The sequence below is a fragment of the Saimiri boliviensis genome, chromosome 1 (assembly GCF_048565385.1).
Source record: "Saimiri boliviensis isolate mSaiBol1 chromosome 1, mSaiBol1.pri, whole genome shotgun sequence".
Classification (NCBI taxonomy): Eukaryota; Metazoa; Chordata; class Mammalia; order Primates; family Cebidae; genus Saimiri; species Saimiri boliviensis.
The window spans coordinates 141990452-142015380 of record NC_133449.1 but is presented as its reverse complement, the minus strand read 5'-3'; the positions used below and the strand labels follow the sequence as shown (position 1 = coordinate 142015380).

General features: G+C 47.5%; 1 protein-coding gene across 2 annotated transcripts; it reads left to right on the top strand.

The window, feature by feature from the left end:
• The first annotated feature begins 7131 nt into the window (after nt 1-7131).
• Nucleotides 7132-24929, top strand: NQO1 (NAD(P)H quinone dehydrogenase 1). 2 transcript variants are annotated; one of them, XM_039474239.2, is made up of 7 exons: nt 7347-7555; nt 12519-12645; nt 16843-17007; nt 17121-17251; nt 19197-19310; nt 21865-21966; nt 23999-24929. In XM_039474239.2, the coding sequence occupies exons 1-7, from the start codon at nt 7418-7420 to the stop codon at nt 24302-24304; spliced, it is 1083 nt and encodes a 360-aa protein (XP_039330173.1). In that variant the 5' UTR covers nt 7347-7417; the 3' UTR covers nt 24305-24929. The 2 variants fall into 2 exon arrangements, with proteins under 2 accessions (XP_039330179.2, XP_039330173.1); XM_039474245.2 differs by lacking the exon at nt 12519-12645 and having other exon boundaries at nt 7132-7555.

Genomic DNA, 24929 nt, shown 5'->3' with positions numbered 1-24929 from the left:
GAGCTAGGACGACAGATACAAGCTCTAGGAAAAATCACTCAGGATACTTCAACCTGGGTAAATGAAAGATGCCCTGTAAGCTTATTCTCCCCAGCGCGCCCTTTCTCACCAGTAACCACGTGTGAATAAAGGACTGGAATGCAGTCCCTCTGAAGCCATGGTGGAAAGAATCGCAGACCATGATCCTGACCACTCCCACAGCCATAAACGTAGAGGGGACCCCATCCTGAATCCATCACAGTCACTTCAAACCTACAGCAACTGAAACTTGGGAAGCTAGACCAGACCCGGATGACTGCAAAATCACCTTAAGCAGGACAACAAGCCCTGCTCCAGCCACATCCTAGAAGCTGGCTGGTCCACACACGGCCGAAGCATGAGGAAGTTCATCGTGGGACTTACTCTTCTTAATATTTGGACTTGTACGGTAGGGACATTAACTAATTTTGCAGAATGCTCGCAGTGTGTGCACCAGGTTAATGTAAAGTTACTGCCATTCTTTTGTTCTACAGTTATTATGAATGTGCAGGGACACAGAAGGGAACGTGTTTATATAATGGTACTCAGTATAAGGTGTGTAATTCAGGGGATGGACAGCCTGATGTCTGCTATGACCCATCAGAGCCCCCTACACATATGACTTTTGAAATTAAACTCCTAACAGGGCAAGGGAACAGCCCTACTAAGTCAAAAGCTAAAACAGAGGAGAAGGGAAGCTCAAAACAGGTCACCCTAAGGTTTGATGCCTGTGCAGCCATCAGTGCCAATCATTCCAGTGGTGGGGGGCTGTGGTTCCCTCGGATGGGAACGAAGTTACACAAAAGAGCTTAAGTATATGCCAGAAAACCTACTGTGCTGGTGCAGTAAATGTATTTTTTGCTCATGCATCATCTGGGCCACTTGGAAAAATAATACAAGTAATACTGTTCACCTTGTAAAAGGGAGGGACGCCATTCCAGGGAGTAATCCCTGTGTCTCGGGACATTGTAAGCCAGTGGAGTTAATAATCACGAACCCCCCTGGCCGGGCGCGGTGGCTCAAGCCTGTAATCCCAGCACTTTGGGAGGCCGAGGCGGGTGGATCACGAGGTCGAGAGATCGAGACCATCCCGGTCAACATGGTGAAACCCCGTCTCTACTAAACATGCAAAAAATTAGCTGGGCATGGTGGCACATGCCTGTAATCCCAGCTACTCAGGAGGCTGAGGCAGGAGAATTGCCCGAACCCAGGAGGCGGAGGTTGCGGTGAGCCGAGATCGCGCCATTGCACTCCAGCCTGGGTAACAAGAGCGAAACTCCGTCTCAAAAAAAAATAAATAAATAATAATAATAATAATAATAATAATAATAATAATCACGAACCCTCAAGACCCTAAATGGGAAAAAGGGGAAAGTATAATGCTAGGAATTGATGGAAACAGGCTTGATCGTGGAGTCAGCATCCAGATTCAGGGAAAAATCCAAAAGCACTCAGCCCAGCCAGTGTACCAGCCCTTCTATGATATATTAAATAAGCCAGTGGCCGGGCGCGGTGGTTCAAGCCTATAATCCCAGCACTTTGGGAGGCTGAGGCGGGTGGATCACGAGGTCAAGAGATCGAGACCATCCCGGTCAACAGGGTGAAACCCCATCTCTACTAAAAATACAAAAAATTAGCTGGGCATGGTGGCACGTGCCTGTAATCCCAGCTACTCAGAAGGCTGAGGCAGGAGAATAGCCTGAACCTGGGAGGTGGAGGTTGCGGTAAGCCGAGATCGCGCCACTGCACTTCAGTCTGGGTAACAAGAGTGAAACTCCGTCTCAAAACAAACAAGCCAACAAAAAAAAACAAAATTTCCAAAATTACAGGAGGCTTAGAATTATCCTGGGTATTGAAGACACTGGACGGCCCCAGCTTGGTTGTACTGGACATGTGGACATAGAGCGTACGTACAGCTGCCTGAAGGATGGACAGGTAGCTGTGTCATAGGCATCATTAAGCCTTCGTTTTTCCTATTGTCTGCCAAGACAGGTGGGCTGTTAGGACACCTAGTCCACCCCGCCCGGGAGAAAAGAAGTCTAAAGATAGGTGAATAGAAAAATGCTGAGTGTCCACCGGAAAGAATTATTGATTATGGGCCAGCCACATGGGCGGAAGATGGCTCCTGGGGACATCGGACTCCTGTCTGTATGCTCAGTCAGATCTTCTGGTTGCAGGCTGTCTTGGAAAGCCTCGTTAATGAAACGGGCAAACCTCTGTCCATTTTGGTCAGACAAGAAACTCAACTGAGAAATGTGATTTATCAGAACTGGTTGGCTTTAGTTGTTTTTTTTTTTTTTTTTTTTGAACGGAGTTTCACTCTCGTTACCCAGGCTGGAGTGCAATGGCGCGATCTCAGCTCACCGCAACCTCCGCCTTCTGAGTTCAGGCAATTCTCTCCTGCCTCAGCCTCCTGAGTAGCTGGGATTACAGGCCACCATGCCCAGTTAATATTTTGTATTTTTAGTAGAGACGGGGTTTCACCATGTTGACCAGGGTGGTCTCGATCTCTTGACCTTGTGATCCACTCGCCTTGGCCTCCCAAAGTGCTGGGATTACAGGCTTGAGCCACCGCACCTGGCTAGATTATTTGCTAGCAGCTGAAGGAGGAGTCTGTGAAAAATTCAAACTAACCGACTGCTGTCTGCACATAGACGACAAGGTCAAGCAGTTAAGGATATGACCAAACTAGCACACGTGCCTGTGAAGGTATGGCACAGATTCAACCCTGAGTCCTTGTTTAAAGATTGGTCCCCGGCCGGGCGCGGTGGCTCAAGCCTGTAATCCCAGCACTTTGGGAGGCCGAGGCGGGTGGATCACGAGGTCGAGAGATCTAGACCATCCTGGTCAACATGGTAAAACCCCGTCTCTACTAAAAATCCAAAAAATTAGCTGGGCATGGTGGCGCGTGCCTGTAATCCCAGCTACTCAGGAGGCTGAGGCAGGAGAATTGCCTGAACCCAGGAGGCGGAGGTTGCAGTGAGCCGAGATCGCGCCGTTGCACTCCAGCCTGGGTAACGAGAGTGAAACTCTGTCTCAAAAAAAAAAAAAAAAAAAAGATTGGTCCCCAGCCTTGGGAGGATTAGAGAACCTCATCACAAGTGTGGTAACAATGCTAGGTGTGTGTTTGCTACTCCCGTTTTCTCCCTTTGTTCCTCTAAATGACTAAGAAATTCATCACTGCTGTAATAGACCAGAGAACCACATCACAGAAGTATTATATGCATTGTCATCTTCAGAGGATCATGAAAATAAGAATAAGAGTGAGAACTCTCACTAATGTTATAGGTGAGATTCTCAAAGGGGGTAGTGAAGAAGGAGATCTAAGCATCTAAGACCACCTCCCCCTTAACCTCCACATTGCACTTCAATAGAAGTAAAGGCTGGCAGACCGGGCGCCACCTTCATAGCCCTCCTTTAGATCGCAGGCACGGTATGGAGGAATCTTTCCAGAAGGCATTGTTTTTAAACAAGGTCAAACCCCCACCTAAGCCACATACCTCATGCCTACTACATGGACCAAGACTCTTTCACGTGTAATTTCTAGAGTAGTAAGCCTTTATAAGGGCAGGGACTTCCTTTGTTAGATGAGCTTGGCATTTAGGCAGCTATGACACCTTGTTCCCTGCCGAATAAATCACCTCTTCCTTCCCAGTTCAGTGTTTCTTGCGGCTGTTCCTGCTTTACCACCACTGCAGTCTTGAACTTCTGGGCTCGAGCAATCTTCTTGCCTCTGCTTCCTGAGTAGCTGGGACTACAGCTACCACGCCTGGCTGCTGGCCGCATTTCCAGTACTCAATAGCTACTTGAGGCTTGTGGCTACCTTATTTGGGTGGCATAGACAGGCAAAGTTCTATTGGACAGGGCTTCCTAGAACTTTTTAAAAAGGTTCTTTCATACCATTTTGTCAACTGGGTTCTCTTGGTTGCTCAGGCTTATCTCAAACTCCAGGGCTCAAGTGATCCTTCTGCCTCAAACTCCCAGAGTAATTCTTAAATACATGTAAATAATAGCATCCTCTCTTGTTGCATCAAAATGAATGCCAAGTAGTCATGACAGACAAAATGTTACAATGTTGGTTTATGCCTGTAATCCCAGCACTTTGGGAGGCTAAGGATCACTTGAGGCTGCGAGTTCCAGACCAGAGCCGGTAAAACAGTGAGACCCACCTCTCTACAAAAAAAGTGAAAAATTAGCCAGGTGTGGAAGTGCACACCTGTAGTCCCAGCTACTCCAGAGGCTGAGGCAGGAAGATTGCTTGAGCCCAGGAATTTGAGGCTGCAGTGAGCATTTTGTCCATTAGGACTCTTTTTTTTTTTTTGAGACGGAGTTTCGCTCTTGTTACCCAGGCTGGAGTGCAATCGTGCGATCTTGGCTCACCACAACCTCCGCCTCCTGGGTTCAGGCAATTCTCCTGCCTCAGCCTCCTGAGTAGCTGGGATTACAGGCACACACCACCATGCCTAGCTAACTTTTTGTATTTTTAGTAGAGACGGGGTTTCACCCTGTTGACCAGGATGGTCTCCATCTCTTGACCTTGTGATCCACCTGCCTTGGCCTCCCAAAGTGCTGGGATTACAGGCTTGAGCCACCGCGCCCGGCCCTTTTTTTTTTTTTTTTAAAAGATGGAGTTTCACCATGATGGCCAGGCTGGTCTTGAACTCCTGATCTTAGGTGATCCACCCACCTCGGCCTCCCAAAGTGCTAGGATTACAGGTGTGAGCCACAGCACCCAGCCAAATCTTTTTTTTTTTTTTTTTTCTAGATGGAGTCTTACTCTGTTGCCAGGCTGGAGTACAGTGGTGCAATCTCGGCTCACTGCAACCTCCTCCTCCTGGGTTCAAGCAATTCTTCAGCCTCAGCCTCCCGAGTAGCTGGGACCACAGGTGTGTGCCACTACTCCCGTCTAATTTTTGTATTTTTAGTAGAGACGGGGTTTCACCATGGCCAGGATGGCCTCTATCTCTTGACCTCATGATCCACCCACCTCGGCCTCCCAAACTGCTGGGATTACAGGCGTGAGCCACTGCGCCCAGCCTCATAATGACTCTTTTGCATTCATTTTGATTTTTAAACTATGGCATTAAAGTATTATTTATCTTCTTGCTCAGTTTTCTGGTGTTTTTTTTCTAAGAGAACAGGGTCTTGCTATATTGCCCAGGCAGGGAACTCCTGGGCTCAGGCTATGCTCCCACCACTGCCTCCCTAAGAGCTGAGATTACAGGTATGAGCCACAGTGACAGGCTTTTTTTTTTTTTTTTTTTTTAAATTCTGGTACCTTCTTAAATTTTGCACCGAAGGGACAATGGAAGGGCCTTGTGTGGTCCTCATCACCCCCATCTGTTATTCTTCTGATGGTTAATTACCACTTTAAAGTTCTAGTTATTTTTCCTTCGCATTTTGACAGTATGTCTCCCCTCTTCACTGTAATTGTTACTTTATAGTTTGTTTTCTGTTTTGTTTTGTTTTGTTTTTTTGAGACAGTCTCACTCTGTTACCCAGGCTGGAGTGCAGTGGCACAATCTTGGCTCACTGCAACCTCTGCCTCCCAGGTTCAAGCAATTCTCTTGCCTCAGCCTCCCAAGTAGCTGGGACTACAGGTGCGCACCACTACACCTGGTTAATTTTTGTATTTTAGCAGAGACTAGGTTTCACCACGTTGGCCAGGCTGGTCTGAAACTCGTGACCTCAATTGATTCCCTCCCAGAGTATTAGGATTACAGGCGTGAGCCACCACCTCTGGCCCAGATTTAAAGTATTTGCTCTGTTCCGTTCTGTACCTTTGTGTGAGATTCGGTGTAAAGCCAGTACACTTGGTTCTGTTTCGGTTGTTTTTTTTTTTCTTGAGACGGAGTTTCGCTCTCCTTACCCAGGCTGGAGTGCAATGGCGCGATCTCGGCTCACTGCAACCTCCGCCTCCCGGGTTCAGGCAATTCTCCTGCCTCAGCCTCCTGAGTAGCTGGGATTACAGGCATGCGCCACCATGCCCAGCTAATTTTTTTTTGTATTTTCAGTAGAGACGGGGTTTCACCATGTTGACCAGGATGGTCTCGATCTCTTGACCTCGTGATCCACCCACCTCAGCCTCCCAAAGTGCTGGGATTACAGGCTTGAGCCACCGCACCCGACCATTTTGGTTGTTTTTTAAATGCTTCCCTGTAACTGCTATCTCCACACCAGCCTTGCTTTAGTTCTGGGGGAAACAAAACCAATTAGTTTCCCAATTACCCGCTTTGAGGAGCAGGGGTGGTCCAGCGGCAGGCACCAACAGAAGTACATTGTATGTGCCCTGAAGTGCAGAATCTGAATTTTTTAAGATGGGGTTTCACCATGATGGCCAGGCTGGTCTTGAACTCCTGACCTCAGGTGATCCACCCACCTCGGCCTCCCAAAGTGCTAGGATTACAGGCTTGAGCCACCGCGCCCCGCCAGAATCTGAATCTTGAAAAGGAAGAAACGGGCTGAGCCCAGTGGGTCACGCCTGTAATCCCAGCACTTTGGGAGGCCAAGGCGGGTGGATTACTTGAGGTCAGGATTTCGAGAACAACCCCGTCTCAAAAAAAAAAAAAAAAAAAAAAAAAAAAAGGAAGAAACAAACTTTTTTTTTTTTTTTTTTTTTGAGACGGAGTTTCGCTCTCGTTACCTAGGCTGGAGTACAATGGCATGATCTTGGCTCACCGCAACCTCTGCCTCCTGGGTTCAAGCAATTCTCCTGCCTCAGTTTCCCAAGTAGCTGGGACTACAGGCGTGCGACATCATGCCCAGCTAATTTTTGTATTTTTAGTAAAGACGGGGTTTCACCTTGTTGACCAAGATGGTCTCGATCTCTTGACCTCGTGATCCCCCCTCACCCTTGGCCTCCCAAAGTGCTGGGATTATAGCAGTGAGCCACCGCGCCCCGCAACAAACGCATTTCTATGGAGCAAGTCTCCTCAGTGCTGTCAGCCTTCCAAATCCAGTCACAGTGACTCAGCTGAATCTAACTCTAGGAAACCACAGTAATCCGGCAGCCGGCTTTTGCTTCCCGGTTTCTTGCCAAGGCCTTAAGGGCGTGGCCAACCGATCCCTGGACTCCGTGGGAACAACTTACTCCTTGCGTCCGCTTGCCCCTCAGGACACAGTGCACAGATGGGCCTGCCTAGTCACTCCAGCCAGATTTTGAGGTCTCTGTCACACACCCCCACAAAACCCCTTCCCCCACCCCCAGAGACTTTTCGTGACTTCCACCAGTTGCTAGGGCGAACGGGAGAGGAAGGGCCCCTCCTTCATCCCCCAGGCTCCCTCCCTTCCTGGAACTGCAGCCTCGACAGCCTCTGCCCAGCGCCCCAGGACCAGGCATTGGGTATCACCCTGGTTGGCTGTCCAACTCAAATGGGCGGGACAGCAGATATAAGAGAGAATGCGCAGCGCACTCTGGACTCCTGCTCTGTTGCAGCCCCTGCAGCTCAGCCCCGAGAACATACTCCCCGGCCAGGGTCGCCCCAGCAACAGCGAGCCCAGCCAATCAGCGCCCTGGACTGCACTGGAGCCATGGCCGGTGAGTGCCTCGAAGGGCGAAGTTCCTGCATTTCTGGAGACCTGGTGCTTGTGGAGGTGGTTGAAGGGTCTTAGCCCTGAGTTTTGTTCCTTGACTCAAAATGCACAAAGGGAGAGATTAGAGTCCTGGGATGAGCCTTGATCGGACTCCAGGAGAGGGAGAGGTTCTGTTTGTATGGGGAGCCGCGGATCCCCCCTCACTCCACCCCACGAACTCTAGTGGACATTTAGGAAGCAGACCTTGGAAGCAGACATTCCGTCCAAAACTGGGGTTAGTTCAGAAACTGACCGTCGGAGACCAAGTCAGGCTTGCGGTCACAGTCCATACCTTTTTTTTTTTTTTTTTGAGACGGAGTTTCGCTCTTGTTACCCAGGCTGGAGTGCAATGGCGCGATCTCGGCTCACTGCAACCTCTGCCTCCTGGGTTCAGGCAATTCTCCTGCCTCAGCCTCCTAAGTAGCTGGGATTACAGGCACGCACCACCACGCCCAGCTAATTTTTTGGATTTTTAGTAGAGACGGGGTTTCACCATGTTGACCACGTTGGTCTTGATCTCTTGACCTCGTGATCCACCTGCCTCGGCCTCCCAAAGTGCTGGGATTACAGGCTTGAGCCACCGCGCCCGGCCAACCTCTTTTGGTCTATAGTATTTAAAACACTTTGAAATAAGTTGCTAACACTAAATTGGGTGATTTCACTTAAAAATGTGGATTCCTGGCTTCTGAAGAAAATGAGATCAGGCGATGGGTGGGCAGGAGTGGAGGAAACTGATGCCTTTAGTTTGACGGAGACCAGAACCGGCTCCAGGCTGCCAAGCTCAGGTTTTATTTTGTTTTGTGTTTTTGAGATGGAGTTTCGCTCTGGTCGTCCAGGCAGGGGTGCAGTGGTGCGATCTTGGCTCACTGCAACCTCGCCTCCTGGGTTCAAGCGATTCTCCGGCCTCAGCCTCCCGAGTAGCTGGGATTACAGGCGTGCACCACCACACCTAGCTAAGTTTGTATTTTCAGTAGAGACAGGGGTTTCACCATGTTGGTCAGCGGGGTCTCGAACTCCCTATCTCACGTGATCCACCCACCTCGGTCTCCCGAAGTGTTGGGATTACAGACTCAAGTCTCAGTGCCCGGCCTTGGGAGATATTTTCCACTGAGGCCCTTGAATCAGGCAAACCTGATTGGGTAGCACTGGATCTGTTTCTGGTATTGGGTCCATTTCAGTGATAGAGCCTCCCCACTTGCCCATCAACCCTAGGGGAATTTAGAGGGTACCCCAACTCCAGCTGAGGCATAAATAACCAGCTGAGACAACCGCAGGGACTGAGAGCTGTTTCCCAAATAATTTCACTCTGAGATTGGACAGCGTTAAGATTTAGAAAGCTGCTGCCTCAGCTGGGGTAGAATTCTGCCTTTTTGTAATTTCCTTCCCTGTGAACCTGGTCCTGCCTCTAAAAATGCACCTGTACCAGGGAGGCGGAGGTTGCAGTGAGCGGAGATCGTGCCACTGCACTCCAGCCTGGCCACAGCAGGACTCAATCTCAAAAAAAAAAAAAAAAGTGCATCTGCACAGACAAGAAACTCATCTTGGTCAAAGTGAGTGGGGGAAGAGATCGCCCTTGCAGTTGACAAACTAAAATTGTCAGGATCTCTGAGAAAGGGAGGAACCTGGGGATGAGAAGCCCAGCAAAAGTTGCTGGGGAAGACAGCAGGGAATAGATTCTGAGAGCTGAGAGGCTTCCTGCATACATGGTGGCTGCTGTTTCCCTTGTATTTCATTCTTCAGCTGCTCTGAGGCACCAGCACCCTCTCCTCCAATACTAGGGCAGGAACTATCTCCTGACTTTTTTTTTTTTTCTTTTTTTTTTTTTTTTGAGACGGGGTTTCGCTCTTGTTACCTAGGCTGGAGTGCAATGGCGCGATCTCGGCTCACTGCAACCTCCGCCTCCTGGGTTCAGGCAATTCTCCTGCCTCAGTCTCCTGAGTAGCTGGGATTACAGGCGCACGCCACCATGTCCAGCTAATTTTTTTGTATTTTTAGTAGAGACGGGGTTTCACCATGTTGGCCAGGATGGTCTCGATCTCTTGACCTCGTGATCCACCTGCCTCGGCCTACCAAAGTGCTGGGATTACAGGCTTCAGCCACCGCCCTGACTTTTCAATCTTACAGAATGTTCTGTGTTTCTGTGTAGCTTAAACACAAAAAAGCGGGTGGTAAAGAAGGAAAAGGGAAGACTTGGATCTTGTATAATTAATTTTAGCTGTATACAGCTAACCAAATCTTGAGGTTTACTGAAACATCCAGGTTTTTTCTTTGCAACTAATAGACGCATCTGACTTGCACTTATATTCCCTGGAGGATTCAAGTGAGCTGAGGAGGCAGAGGGAGAATGCATGAAACTGCTACTAAGTCTTGGCCTTATCATACTTCTTTTTTTCTTTTTGAGCCAGGGTCTTGCTCTGTTGCCCAGGCTGGAGTGCAGTGGCATGATCTGGGCTCACTACAGTTGACCTCCTGGGCTCAAGTGATTGTCCCATCTTTGCCTCTTGAGTAGCTGGGACTACATGTGTGTGCCACCACACCCGGCTAATTTTTTTGGTCAGAGCAGAAGAACTTGAAACCCAGCTAATTAAACAACTTTTTTTTTTTTTCTTGCTGGGCGTGGTGGCTCATGCCTGTAATCCCGGCATTTTGGAGGCTGAAGCAGGAGGAGTGCTTGAGGCCAAGAGTTCAATACCAAGATTCAGCTCAAATGGCAAGCTCCTCTCAGAACCCTTCCTAATGAGCCAGCCCTCAAGTCCTGACGTTTCCTTCTGAGATGGAGTCTCACTCCATTGCCCAGGCTGGAGTGCAGTGGCATGATCTGGGCTCACTACAATCTTTGCCTCCCAGGTTCAAGCCATTCTCATGCCTCAGTCTCCCCAGCAGCTAGGATTATAGGTGCACGCCACCATGCCCAGCTAATTTTTGTATTTTTAGCAGAGACGGTTTTTTACCACCTGGGGTGGATCACTTGGGGTCAGGAGTTTGAGACCAGCCTCCCAAAGTGCTGGGATTACAGGTGTGAGCCGCCGCGCCCAGCCCTCTGTTGAACTTTTCCCCTTACCTCTCCCTAGCACACTAATGCCATTGTACCCTGAGGAGGTTATCTGTGCATGCATCTGAGGCCTCTCAGGATAATGCTTTAACTCCTCCCAGGTCATGTTGTTCAGCTAGGCGAGTGGCGGAAAGGGAAAATGAACCTTCCAGGCCCAGAAAACTTCCTTTCTGTTCATTGCCTATTCACAACTGTTTTTCTGTTTGTTTGTTTGAGACAGTCTTGCTCTGTTGCCCAGGCTGGAGTGCAGCAGTGTGATTTCGGCTCACTGCACCCTCCACCTCCCTGGTTCAAGTGAACCAGGTTCTCCTGCCTCAGCCTCCCAAGTAGCTGGGATTACAGGCCCTGCCACCACACCTGGCTAATTTTTTTGTATTTTGTAGAGATGGGGTTTCACCATGTTGAGTAGGCTGGTCTGGAACTCCTGACATTAGGTGATTTGCCCATCTTGGCCTCCCAAAGTACTGAGATGACAGGCAGGAGCCACCACGCCCAGCCCATAACCTTCTTTTGTCCATTATTCTTTCGAGTTGTTTTTGCAATCCGTGTATTACAGGTGCTACACTTTGGTGGTTGTATTTGTTGCAAATGTATTATTCCTGTTTGTGTGTTGCCTTACATGAAAAATTTTAAAGTCACAGGCATTCCTATACCTATTAGAGTGTGAGCTCCTTCAAAGAGCTAGAGATAGATATCCTGACTTGCTCATCTTCTGAGAAGTGCCTTGACTGTTTTACTACCTGTTAACATTGATGAGAAGTCAGTAGAATAAAAACGGTCAGAGCGGTGTCGAGTACACACTGATAAGACTAATGGCAAGGTCAATCACAAAGAAAACACCTTAGAGCTTCATGCGCTCATTGCCTCACAATCATGTTAAATCCATGAATTAAGGAGGCGGCGGAATTGGTTGAGGCAGCCTTAGAACTTCCTTTCCCTTTTCCCAGGCTATCCAAAGCCAGACAATCACTTCCAGCACATTTAAATCATCATCCAACACCTATTCCACTGAATTTTACTTTTGAGAGTCCAAAACCCTAGGATGAAGTTTGGAAATCCCCTGGTGTGGCACACCGGGCCCTCAAAGTTAGCCCAAGAGGCGCCTCCCTTGCCAGGTGTGGTCAATAATAAAAGCAGGAAGAGAGTTTAAGGCTTCAAAGTGCTTTTCTAGTTATTTTAGTTATTTTTAGTTATTCCGATAGTGCAAAAAAGTTGCAGATGCCTTCTCTCCTAGCTCCACCCACGGTTCACGGTAGGGTATGGAGTAGCAGTGCACATTATCAGGAGCAACTGTGGGGGTTTATGCCCTTGCATGCTGTTACTTGTATTTCTCTTTCCCTCTCTCCCTCCACTCCCTCTCCCACCCCACCCCCATCTTTCTATTTTTTGAGGGAGTCTCGCCTTCGCCCAGGCTGGAGTGTAGTGGCGTGATCATGGCTCACTGCAACCTCCACCTCCCTGGCTCAAGCAATCCTTGCTCCTTAGCTTCCTGAGTAGCGGGGACTACAGGCACACACCGCCACGCTCAGCTAATTTTTGTTGTTGCTGTTGTTGAAATGGGGTTTCTCCATGTTGGCCAGGCTGGTCTCAAACTCCTGGGCTCAAGCAATCTGCCTGCCTTGGCCTCCCAAAGTGCTGGGATTATAGGTGTGAGCCACCACGCCCAGACACTCTCTACATTTTCACATCATTTCAGCTTCACCACTTAATGACTACTCACTTGGGTAACTTGCTTCTTTCCTGTGCCTCAGTTTTCTCATCCATAACATGGGGCTACTCACAGTATTGAACGCATAGGGTTTGTCTATTTCTTGCTGCTATAACAGAATAACTGGAACTAGATAATTCATAAAAAAGAGAAATTGATTTCTCACAGTTCTGGAAGCTGGGAGTCCAAGTTCAAGGTGCTGGAAGGTGTGGTTGTCTGGAGAGAGCTGCATTTGGAAGAATGCTGTATCCTGACATGGACGGCATCAGGCAGAAGGTGGAAAATGGAAGGGCAGGTGAGCCCCGTGCTGGGTGAAGCTTCTTTTATGAGGCCATTAATCCGGATCACGAGCCTCGCCTCGCCTAATTACCTCTCACAGGCCCCAACTGTTAATTCTCTCACATTGGCAGCACCTGAATTTTGGAAGGGGCACATTTAAAACAGCATGTTGTCCTGACAAAGGAAGAAAGTGAGGGCCGAGCGTGGTGGCTCACACCTATGTAACACTTGGGGAGACTGAGGCAGGCAAAATTGCTTGAGCCCAGGAGTTTGAGACCAGCCTGGGCGACATGGCAAAACCCTGTCTCTGTAAAAAGAAAAAAAAAATAGGCGTGGTAGCATACACCTGGAGTCCCAGCTACTATGGAGGCTGAGGTAGGATGACGGCTTGAGCCTGAGTTGAGGCTTCAGTGACCTGAGACCATGCCACTGCATTCCAGCCTAAGAGGCAGATCGAGACCCCGTCTTAGAAAAAGGCAGGGCGCGGTGGCTCATGCCTGTAATCTCAGCACTATGGAAGGCTGAGGTGGGTGGATCACCTGAGGTCAGCGGTTCAAGACCAGCCTGGCCAACATGGTGAAACCCCGTCTCTACTTAAAATACAAAACAATTAGATGGGCATGGTGGTGTGCTCCTGTAATCCCAATTACTCAGAAGGCTGAGGCAGGAGAATCACTTGAGCCTGGGAGGCTGAGGTTGCAGTGGGCCGAGATCCTGACATTGCGCTCAAGCCTGGGTGACAGAGCGAAACTCCATCTTAAAAAAAAAAAAGGAAAAAAAAAAGAATGCAAAGCACTTAGGGCAGCACCTAGCACATTGTAGAACCTAAATAGTATTGTTGCAAATTGAAGCATGCTGCCTCTGACAAGCTCGTTAATATCAAAGAGGCCCATTTCCCTTCTACCTGTACCCCTTTGCCATTTCGTACTTAGAAAGGAAGCTGTTAATAGTTTAATGTCATCAGCCGGGTGCCATGGCTCACACCTGTAATCCCAGGACTCTGGGAGGCCAAGGCCAGTGGCTCACTTGAGGTCCGTAGTTCGAGACCAGCCTGGCCAACATGGCAAAACCTCATCTCTACTAAAAATACAAAAATTAGCCGAGTGTGGTGGTGCACACCTGTAATCCCAGCTACTGGGGAGGATGAGGCAGGAGAATCGCTTGAACCTAGGTGGTGGAGGTTGCAGTGAGCTGAGATTGTGCCACAGCACTCCAGCCTTGGCGACAAAGTAAGACTGTGTCTCAAAAAAAAAAAAAAAAGTCTAACGTGATCACTACATATTTCTCCCCCTCATACCAATGTACTGCTTATCTACACACATATATATGTAGTTTCTTTTTTTCTTTCTCTTTTTTTTTGTGTAGTTTTTCTTCCTTCCCTTCCCTCTCTCCCTGCCTCTCACTTCTTTCATTTTAAATAAAAATGGATTAATATTTACTTGTTTTTTATCTGTTAATAATATATCATGGATATCTTTCTGAGTCACTGTGTATAGTTAATTCATTTTAATTTTTTTAATTTTAAAAATTTATTTGAGATAGAGTCTTGCTCTGTCGCCCAGACTGGAGTGCAGTGTGGCAGTCACAGATCGCTGCAGCCCCAACTTCCTGGGTTCAAGTGATCCTCCCATCTCTCAGCCTCCTGAGTAGTTGAGACTACAGGCTAATTTTGTATTTTTTTGTAGAAAAGTGGTTTTGCTTTTGTCATGTTGCCTAGGTGGTCTCGAACTCCTGGGCTCAAGCAATCCTCCTGCTTGGCCTTCCAAAGTGCTGGGATTAGAGGCGAGAGCAACCGTACCTGGTCAACAGTCTCTAAAATTTTTTTTTTAATGATAAAGTGTCACTGTATTGCCCAGGCTGGTCTCCAACTCCTGGCCTCAACGGCTCTTCTCACCTCAGCCTCCCAAGTAGCTGGATTATAGGCTCAAGCCACTGTGCCCAGCCAGTTAACTTATTCTTTTTTTTTTTTTTAACTTTTATTTTTATTTATTTTATTTTTCTGAGACAGGGTCTTACTCAGTCGCCCAGTTTGGAGTGCAATGGCATGATCTTGGCTCACTGTAACCTCCGCCTCTGGGGTTCAAGCAATTCTCCTGCCTTGGCCTCCCAAGTAGTTGGGACTACAGTCACTTGCCACCACATCTGGCTAATTTTTGTATTTTTGTAGAGACAGGGTTTTACCATGTTGGCCAGGCTGGTCTTGAATTCCCGACCTCAGGTGATCCGCCGCCTTGGCCTCTCAAAGTGCTGGAATTACAGGAGTGAGCCACCGCGCCAAGTCAACTCATTCTTGTTAACAGCAGAATATCCTGTAGTGTGGATATACCCATAATTTATTAAAATGTTCCCCGTAAATAGACAATCAGGTTATATCTAATTTTTGCCAGTGAAAAGCATGGTGTAATACACATCCTTGCTCTTATAGCCTGATGCTTTTAGTCTGTAGAACAGATTTCCCCAAATTGGAGAGAGAAATAAAAGATTTACGTGTCTTTAAAGTTTTAAGAGATTCTGCCTGATTACTTTCCCTAAAGGTTGAGCCAATTCATATTCCCACCAGTAATGCACCAATTTTTCTGTTAGTACAATCTTAATAGCCCTGGATGTTACTTGTTTTACATTTCTTGGTGCCAATCTCATGGGTAAACACCTTGTTCTAATTTTGCTTTCCCTGACAGGCCACGAAGAGCTTCGTTCCATTTTTTCGTTGCCATTCGCCTTTCCTGCTCTGTGAACAGTGTGTGCAGGTCCTTGACCCACTTTCCACTGCACCATCTGTTCTTTTCTAATTATTTGTGGGCACTCACTGGGAATGTAACTAACTCTGTGATGAGATGTGCAAATTTCTTCTCCCAGTGGGTATCTTTTGACTTTGTTTATGGTGCTTATTGCTAAACAATTTTTTTCTTTTTGAGACGAAGTCTTGCTCTTGTCGCCCAGGCTGGAGTGCAATGGCACAATCTTGGCTCACTGCAACCTCTATTTCCCAGGTTCAAGCAATTCTCCTGCCTCGGCCTCCAAGTAGCTGGAATTACAGGTGTGCACCACCATGCTCGGCTGGTTTTTGTATTTTTAGTAGAGATAGGGTCACTATGTTGGCCTGGATGGTCTTGATCTTTTGACCTTGTGATCTGCCCACCTCAGCCTCCCAAAGTGCTGGGATTACAGGCAGGAGCCACCATGCCTGGTCGAATTTTTTTTTTTTTTATAAAGGACTCTGTACTCTGAGGTTATACAAATTCTACTGTTCCTTCTTTATTATTTAAATAGTTTCATTAAAAAAATTTGATCTTTAATCTACTGGAAATTATGACTGCATGTGATGTGTTAATGGAGTAATTAAAACCAAAAACTTTTTTGGTGACTACAATAAACACTCTAAAAACTGCACAGTTCATTTTTTAGAAACAGGTTCTCGCTCTGTCACTCAGTGGTTCAATCATAGCTCACTGCAGCCTCGAACTCCCAGGCTCAAGCAGTCCTCCCACTTCAGCCTCCCCAATAACTGGGATTACAGGCATAAGTCGCCGTACCCAGCTAGTTTTTTGTATTTTTTTTGTAGAGATAGGGTTTCGCCATGTTGCCCAGGCTGGTCTTGAACTCCTGACCTCAGGTGATCCGCTCACCTTGACCTCCCAAAGTGTTGGGATTACAGGCGTGAGACGTGGCGCTCAGCCGTCAACACTGTTTATTAAATCAGTCACTGATTTAAATGCTTCCTTTAATCTTTCGCACTTTTTTTTTTTTTTTTTTTTTTTTTGAGATGGAGTTTTGCTCTTGTTGTCCAGGTTGGAGTGCAATGGCGCGATCTCGGCTCACCGCAACCTCCGCCTCCTAGGTTCAGGCAATTCTCCTGCCTCAGCATACTGAGTAGCTGGGATTACAGGCACGTGCCACCATGCCCAGCTACTTTTTAGTATTTTTAGTAGAGACGGGGTTTCACCATGTTGACCAGGATGGTCTCGATCTCTTGACCTTGTGATCCACCCGCCTCGGCCTCCCAAAGTGCTGGGATTACAGGCTTGAGCCACCGCGCCCGGCCAATCTTTGGCACTTTTAAGGGGAAAATACATTTCTGGCAGCAGAGGATGGATTGCAATAACCTAATGTTTAACAAAGCTGCCCCTTCCTTTACAGACTGCAGCTCCCCTGTAGCTGAAGGTTTGCTGGTTGGTAATGGGTTTTCCCGTGTGCTTTGTGTGTGTCTCGGTAGGCAGAAAAGCACTGATTGTCCTGGCTCACTCAGAGAGGACGTCCTTCAACTATGCCATGAAGGAGGCTGCTGCAGTGGCTTTGAAGAAGAAAGGATGGGAGGTGGCCGAGTCGGACCTCTACGCCATGAACTTCAATCCCATCATTTCCAGAAAGGACTTCACAGGTAGGAGGTCCTCCTCCCCTCTTTAATCAGTTCTTTGTGGATCTCCTTGCCTGTGGGTCCTCTGGCCCAGCCTTGGCCTCGCTGGCCCCAGCCTCTCTTTTTCTTCTCTGCAGGTAAACTGAAGGACCCTGAGAACTTTCAGTATGCTGCTGAATCTACTCTGGCTTATAAAGAAGGCCGTCTGAGCCAGGATATTGTGGCTGAACAAAAGAAGCTGGAAAACGCAGACCTTGTGATATTCCAGGTATGGAGGGGACATCAGAAGGGGCGTCAGGGACACTTGCCTGCTTATTGTCCTACACCTGTCACCTGATTAGCTATGGGATCTTAGAACAGTCACCCACTTGACTGCATTCTTTACAAATAAGGGCGATTACTTGAAAGGTGCAGTATTATACAGATTTCACAGATATTGGGAATCTGGTTTTATTACTGTTACATACAGAAATGCAGCTGCAGAGATGATGTTCCACCCTTGAAGTTGCTTTGTCGCACATACCTCACCTCCCCTTCAGTTAGAGATTCCTGGAGGACTCTCTCAACATTTGCTGTTTTCCTCCTTTCTCCATAAGAATCTCAAATACCTTATAGAATGATGCATGAGACGTTGACTTCCCTGCCATGGCAGCCTGCCAGCTGAAGGGGGCTTTGAAACCCTGCTGAATGCGTTTCTGCAGCAATCCATGGCCTTTCTTCTTTGGGAAGCTGCCTTACCGTTTAGCAGACAATGCTGGGATTGTGTGGGCATCTCGTCAGTGATCTTTCCCATAAATGTGACTGTACTCAATGACTTTGCTTTTGCTCATTCCAGCCAGTCTTTTGATATTGAACATAGAATGTATATGATGCTGGAAACCACGAGGAGGGTGGTACAGGCTGTGTTTTTTTCTTACTGTTGTTCTTATTCAATCAGCTACAAAGCATCCAATCCTTGAAATCCTTTCTTCTACCCTCGGGCCTGTTGCTATGAATCACATGAATCTTCAAAGCCACATGCCACTAGCCAGTACCCCAAAGGATGCCTTTAACAAATATTTTTTTTAAAAAATTGGACACAAGTTCTCATGTTCAGTTAGGCTGGAGTGTAGTGGCCTGATCTCTGCCCACTGCTGCCTCAACCTCCTGGGCTCAAGTGATCCTCCCACCTCAGTCTCCCAAATAGCTGGGACTATCGGCGCATACCACCATGCCCTGTTAATTTTTTTTTAATTTTTTGTACAGATGGGGTCCCACCATGCTGCCCAGGCTGGTGTCAAACTCTTGGGCTCAAGTGATCCGCCTTCCTCAGACTCCCAAAGTGCTAGGATTATAGACGTGTGCCTGTCATATCTTAATACTGTGAATCAAGGATAAGAACTCCTGGGATAGTCCTTATTCTGCTTTTATTAGGGTAAGAGGTCAGACAAGACTTTCTCATGGAAAGTCCCTGATAAACCTTAGTCACACTAATTATTATTTATTATTTTTATTTTTGAAATTTTATTTATTGATTTAATTTTTGAGGCAGAGTCTTGCTCTGTTGTTGCCCAGGCTGGAGAGCAATTGTGTGATCTAGGCTCACTGCAACCTTTGCTTCCTGGATTTAAGTGATTCTCCTGTCTGAGACCCCCAAGTAGCAGGGACTACAGGCACATGCCACCATACTCAGCTAATTTTTGTATTTTTAGTAAAGATGGGGTTTCACCATGTTTGCCAGGCTGGTCTCAAACTCCTGACCTCAGGTGATCTCCCTGCCTCAGCCTCCCAAAGTGCTGGGATTACAGGCATGAGCCACTGTGCCCAGCCAACAGTCACATTGTTGATACCACACCTACTAAAGCAAACTCTTGGGAAAATACTGATTGAGGCATCACACCCTGAGGCAAACCTTGTTTGCAATCCTTGCTATTTAGACTTTGCTGCCAAATGTGACTTCATACAAACGAATTCCATATAAACAAGTCATCTGTGTATGTAGCTTTGCTTGGGGCCCACTCGATATTTGCATTTTCAGGCCGCAAGAAGACTGTCAAGTTGGCTGACCAAGGAAAAAATGATCTCTTTCCTTAAAGTGCTAACACCTCCAGGAGGAATGGGAAAGGCTGAGGGGCTCCCCTCATTGCCATAATGGACAGCAGCTCAGCACCCTGGCTGCCTTCTGGGCTGGGGGAGCCTCTGGTCTGACCTCGATGATGTCTTCTGTCCCGCAGTTCCCCCTGCAGTGGTTTGGAGTCCCTGCCATTCTGAAAGGCTGGTTTGAGCGAGTGTTTGTAGGAGAGTTTGCTTACACATATGCTGCCATGTACGACAAAGGACCCTTCCAGGTAGGTGGACAGTTTGGAATGCTCTGACTGGCTTCTGGGTGGAGTCTGTCCTGATGCAGGGTTTTGAGCACAATTAGATCCTAAGCCGAGGCTCTGGGCCCTTTGGGAGAGATGCATGATCAAGTTTTCACAGATGGAATGACATGATGTTTGGGATTTGTTTTAAAATGCTCCAGAGGCTGGGCGTGGTGACTCACACCTGTAATCTCAGCAATTTGGGAGGCCGAGGCAGGCAGATCACTTGAGGTCAGCCTGGCTAACGTGTCGAAACCCAGTCTGTACTAAAAATACAAAAATTAGCTGGGCATGGTGGTGGGTGCCTATAACCCCAGCTACTCGGGAGGCTGAGGCAGGAGAATTGCTTGAAACCCAGAAGGCAGAGGTTACAGTGAGCTGAGATTGCACCACTGCACTCAGCCTGGGCAACAGAATGATACTCTGTCTTAAAAAAGAAAATAAAAGGCCAGGTGTGGTGGCTCATGCCTGTAATCCCAGCACTTTGGGAGACTGAGGTGGGCAGATCATCTGAGGTTAGGAGTTTGAGACCAGCCTGGCCAACATGGTGAAAACCCATCTCTACTAAAAATACAAAAATTAGGCCAGGTGCGGTGGCTCACGCCTGTAATCCTAGCACTTTGGGAGGCCAAAGCAGGCGGATCATGAGGTCAGGAGAATGGAGACAGTCCTGGCTAACATGGTGAAACCCTGTCTCTACTAAAAGTCCAAAAAATTGGCCGGGCACGGTGGCTTAAGCCTGTAATCCCAGCACTTTGGGAGGCCGAGGCGAGTGGATCATGAGGTCGAGAGATCGAGACCATCCTGGTCAACATGGTGAAACCCCGTCTCTACTAAAAATACAAAAAACTAGCTGGGCATGGTGGCGCGTGCCTGTAATCCCAGCTACTCAGGAGGCTGAGGCAGGAGAATTGCCTGAGCCCAGGAGGCGCAAGTTGCAGTGAGCGGAGATCGCGCCATTGCACTCCAGCCTGGGTAACAAGAGCGAAACTCCGCCCCCACCCCAAAAAAAAAAATCCAAAAAATTTGCTGGGCGTGATGGCGTGTGCCTGAAATCCCAGCTTGAACTTGAGAGGTGGAGGTTGCAGTGAGCTGAGATCATACCACTGCACTCCAGCCTGGGGAACAGAGCAAGATTCCGTCACAAAAAAAGAAAAGAAAATAGCCGGGCCTGGTGGTGGGCGCCTGTAATCACAACTACTTGGGAGGCTGAGGCAGGAGAATCGCTTGAACCGGGAGGAAGGTTGCAGTGAGCGGAGATCACGCCACTGCACTCCTGTCTGGGCGGCAGAGCCAGACTGCATCTCAGAAAAAAAAAAAAAAAAAAAAGAAAGAAAAAGAAAATAAAGTGCTCCAGAGAAAAAGGGGATCACAGGTAAAGCTAAAACTAGAATGGCAAGATACTGAGAGTTGAAATCAGTGGTGTAGATGCAGCACTGTTTCCTCATTTATGTGCGTGAAAAATTTCCATAATCAAAACCAAAGAAGGTCTGTCTTATTTTTTGGAAACCCAAATCCTGCACGGGGAACACCTTGAGACCTTCCAGATGAAAGAGCTTGGCCGTATGTAGTGGCTCACGCCTGTAATCCCAGCACTTTGGGAGGCTGAGGCAGGCGGATCACGAGGTCAAGAGATCGAGACCATCCTGGCCAACATGGTGAAACCCTGTCTCTACTTAAAAAAAAAAAAAAAAAAAAAAAAAAAAAAAAGGCCAGGCGCGGTGGCTCAAGCCTGTAATCCCAGCACTTTGGGAGGCCGAGGCGGGTGGATCACAAGGTCAAGAGATCGAGACCATCCCGGTCAACATGGTGAAGCCCCATCTCTACTAAAAATACTAAAAATTAGCTGGGCATGGTGGCGTGTGCCTGTAATCCCAGCTACTCAGGAGGCTGAGGCAGGAGAATTGCCTGAACCCAGGAGGCGGAGGTTGCGGTGAGCCGAGATCGCGCCATTGCACTCCAGCCTGGGTAACAAGAGCGAAACTCCGTCTCAAAAAAAAAAAAAAAAAAATTAGCTGGGTGTGGTGGCACACCTGTAGTCCCAGCTATTCGGGAGGCTGAGGCAGATATGCTTGAACCCAGGAGGCAGAGATTGCTGTGAGCCGAGATTGGGCTACTGCACTCCAGCCTGGCGCCTGATGCCAAATCAAGACTCTGTCTCAAAAAAAAAAAAAAAAAGAAAGAAAGAAAGAGCTTGTCCTACGCCACGCCTAGCACGTGGGAGGATGGATAAGAACCATCAATCACTCCATCTAGGCAGCACAGCCAGCACTCATTTTGGATGTGGGGACAGCCTTTGCCCTGAGCCACACGTGGGGGTTTGAAATCCTTGGTTTGCCCCAGGCTGCCTGTCTATAGACCGTCTAGGCTGATACTTCTGCAGAGTCATACTGTGCAGCTCCGAGGAGCCAAAGTATGAAGTAATATAAACAGCAAATAGGAGGGACTTGTGTGTTCTTTTCCCTGGAGCTATTTCATTAACTTCTTGTCACCAAGGGGATGTGAGGGGAATGAAGTGTGTTGTTTTTTTCTTTTGCAGAATAAGAAGGCAGTGCTTTCCATCACCACTGGTGGCAGCGGCTCCATGTACTCTCTGCAAGGGGTCCATGGGGACATGAATGTCATTCTCTGGCCAATTCAGGTACCTCATTTTCTTTTCTTTCTTTTTTTTTCTTTGAGATGGAGTCGTTCTGTTGCCCAGGCTGGAGTACAGTGGCACCATCTTGGCTCACTGCCACCTCCGCCTGCTGGGTTAAAGCAATTCCCTGCGTCAGCCTACCAATTAGCTGCGATTACTGGGACCTTTTGCCATGCTTGGCTAATTTATATATATATATGTATTTTTTTTTTGAGACGGAGTTTCGCTCTTGTTACCCAGGCTGGAGTGCAATGGCGCGATCTCGGCTCACCGCAACCTCTGCCTCCTGGGTTCAGGCAATTCTCCTGCCTCAGCCTCCTGAGTAGCTGGGATTACAGGCACGCGCCACCATGTCCAGCTATTTTTTTGTATTTTTAGTAGAGACGGGGTTTCACAATGTTGACCAGGTTGGTCTCAATCTCTTGACCTCGTGATCCACCCGCCTCAGCCTCCCAAAGTGCTGGGATTACAGGCTTGAGCCACCGCAACTGGCCAATTTTTATATTTTTAGTAGAGACAGGGTTTCACCACGTTGGTCAGGCTGGTCTCAAACTCCTGATCTCAAATGATCCTCCCGCCTCAGCCTCCCAAAGTGCTGGGATTACAGGGGCGAGCCACTGCGCCCAACCAGGTACCTTATTTTCAGTGAACCTTCAGGGGAATTCATTAATTGAGCCTTCTGTGGGGTTCAAAGCATCAAGATAGCAGCTAAAAACAGATCTTGAGTTGTGAAGATGGAAGCATCATCATGATTCAGAACTACGGGAGCTTCCTTGAGCAGTTTGCCTGCCTTCCTGGGTGCCTATGCATGTAGAAAACACCCACGTGTGTGCATGTGAAAACAGCATTCTCTCCCAGCCAAGGATGAGTGTGGATTTCTACCCTCGATTTGTACAGCCATGGGCCCTGGTCTCGCCAGATGGCTCGTATCTCCCTCCAGCCTTCCTGTCCTTCTCCAAGTTGCTGATACAGTCCCATAGACTATTAGAGCCCAAGACAATTTAAGAAATGATTTATTGAGAGGCTGAGTCAGAAGGATCGCTTGAGCCCAGGAGTTTGAGACCAGCCTGGGCAATGTAGTGAAACCTCATCTCTACAAAAAAAAAAAAAAAAAAAAAAAATTAGCTGGGTGTAATGGTACACACCTGTGTTCCCAGCTACTTGGGAGGCTAAGGTGAGAGACCCAGAAGTTTGAGGCTGCAGTGAGCTATGATAACACCACTGCATTCCAGCCTGGGATACAGAGCGAGACCCTGTTTCAAAGAAAACAGAAATGATTTAGTCCAGCCTGTTTAGACATGGATAAAACTGAAGCCTGGGGTGGGCTTATTGGTGTCACCAGACCCTCAGGATAATTTCTGTGAAGAGGGTGGTTGGAGAGAAGAGCCCATGAGTGGCCGTGTATGAAAATCATTTATCAAGACTCATCTGGGCCTGTAATCCCTGCACTTTGGGAGACCAGGCTGGCCAGCATGGTGAAACTCTGTCTCTACTGGAATTACAAAAATTAGCTGGGCATGGTGTCACATGCCTGTAGTCCCAGCTACTCAGGAGGCTGAGGCATGAGAATCGCCTGAACCTGGGTGGTGGAAGGTGCAGTGAGCCGAGATCATGCCACAGCACTCCACCCTGTAAGTGAGACTCTGTCTCAAAAAAAAAAAAAAAAAAAAAAGCAAAACTCATCTGGTTATGTGGCGAGGCAGAGAAATGCACACACATGCGTTGGCAAGAGTCACCTGCCAAGAAACTGAGACTCCCTAAAGTAATAGAACTTCCAGCTTTCTTGGCAAAGGATTCAGGTTGGCACAGTTTCAAGGGTTTATGCATTTTAAGAAGAGCACAGATGAAAAGGCTAAAGTTGGTAACAGCTAGGTAGAGGGTAGGACAGAGACAGTGGCTCTGAAATGATTCACTAGGGTGCCTGAGGCCTCCCTATCAGAATGTCTTACAGGGCAGCCCAGACCAGCTTCTGTTGTTTATAGTACAACTGCATGGAATTTGTTGACTTACCTCTCTGTGCTTTCCGTATCCCCAGAGTGGCATTCTGCATTTCTGTGGCTTCCAAGTCTTAGAACCTCAGCTGACATACAGCATTGGGCACACTCCAGCAGACACTCGAATTCAGATCCTGGAAGGATGGAAGAAACGCCTGGAGAATATTTGGGATGAGACACCACTGTATTTTGCTCCAAGCAGCCTCTTTGATCTAAACTTCCAGGCAGGATTCTTAATGAAAAAAGAGGTGCAGAATGAGGAGAAAAACAAGAAATTTGGCCTTTCTGTGGGCCATCACTTGGGCAAGTCCATACCAACTGACAACCAGATCAAAGCCAGAAAATAAGATCCATAAGACTGGATTTCCTCATAACGTGTTATCAGATCTGGGTATCTTTCCAAGCTTCCGACTCACTTTAGTTTTTAAGATTTGCGTTTTGTTTCTTTTTTTTTTCCACAATGAATAAATAGGAGAGGGAATCTACTGTATTCATGCATTTTTGGATCATTTTATTATTAAATGTCACTGATTGTTACAATTACTATCATGGCATATAACCAAAATCTGACTTGGCTCGAGGCCACTTAGGGAAAGATGTAGAAAGAAGCTACAAAATATTCTTTAAAGGTATCTACACAATTTAATTCTCTTTTTAGGGCTAAAGTTTTAGGGCAAAGTCTGGCTAGGTATCATTCAACTCTTCAATGTTCTATTTCTATTCATCACCTCTCTGGAGTTTATGGCAGAAAGGAATTGCTCAGAGAAAGAAAAGACAATCTATCTGCCATAAGGGACTTAACTTGTTTGGCAGTTAGTAATCTAACACTTGTTTATGATATTTCTTGCTTTTGATTACAATTCAGTGACTAATATGCCTAATATGAATATCACTCTTCAACTTTCATTGTTTGTATACAGTACATATAGATACCTTGAAAGGAAGAGCTAATAAATCTCTTCTTTACTGCAA

Coding starts and splice junctions, on each gene's coding strand:
- NQO1 (XM_039474245.2), top strand. CDS start 7,147: ATGGGCCTGCCTAGTCACTCCAGCCAGATTTTGAGGTCTCTGTCACAC. Junction 7,556..16,842: donor CTGCACTGGAGCCATGGCCG/GTGAGTGCCTCG, acceptor GTGTCTCGGTAG/GCAGAAAAGCACTGATTGTC. Junction 17,252..19,196: donor CAGACCTTGTGATATTCCAG/GTATGGAGGGGA, acceptor TCTGTCCCGCAG/TTCCCCCTGCAGTGGTTTGG.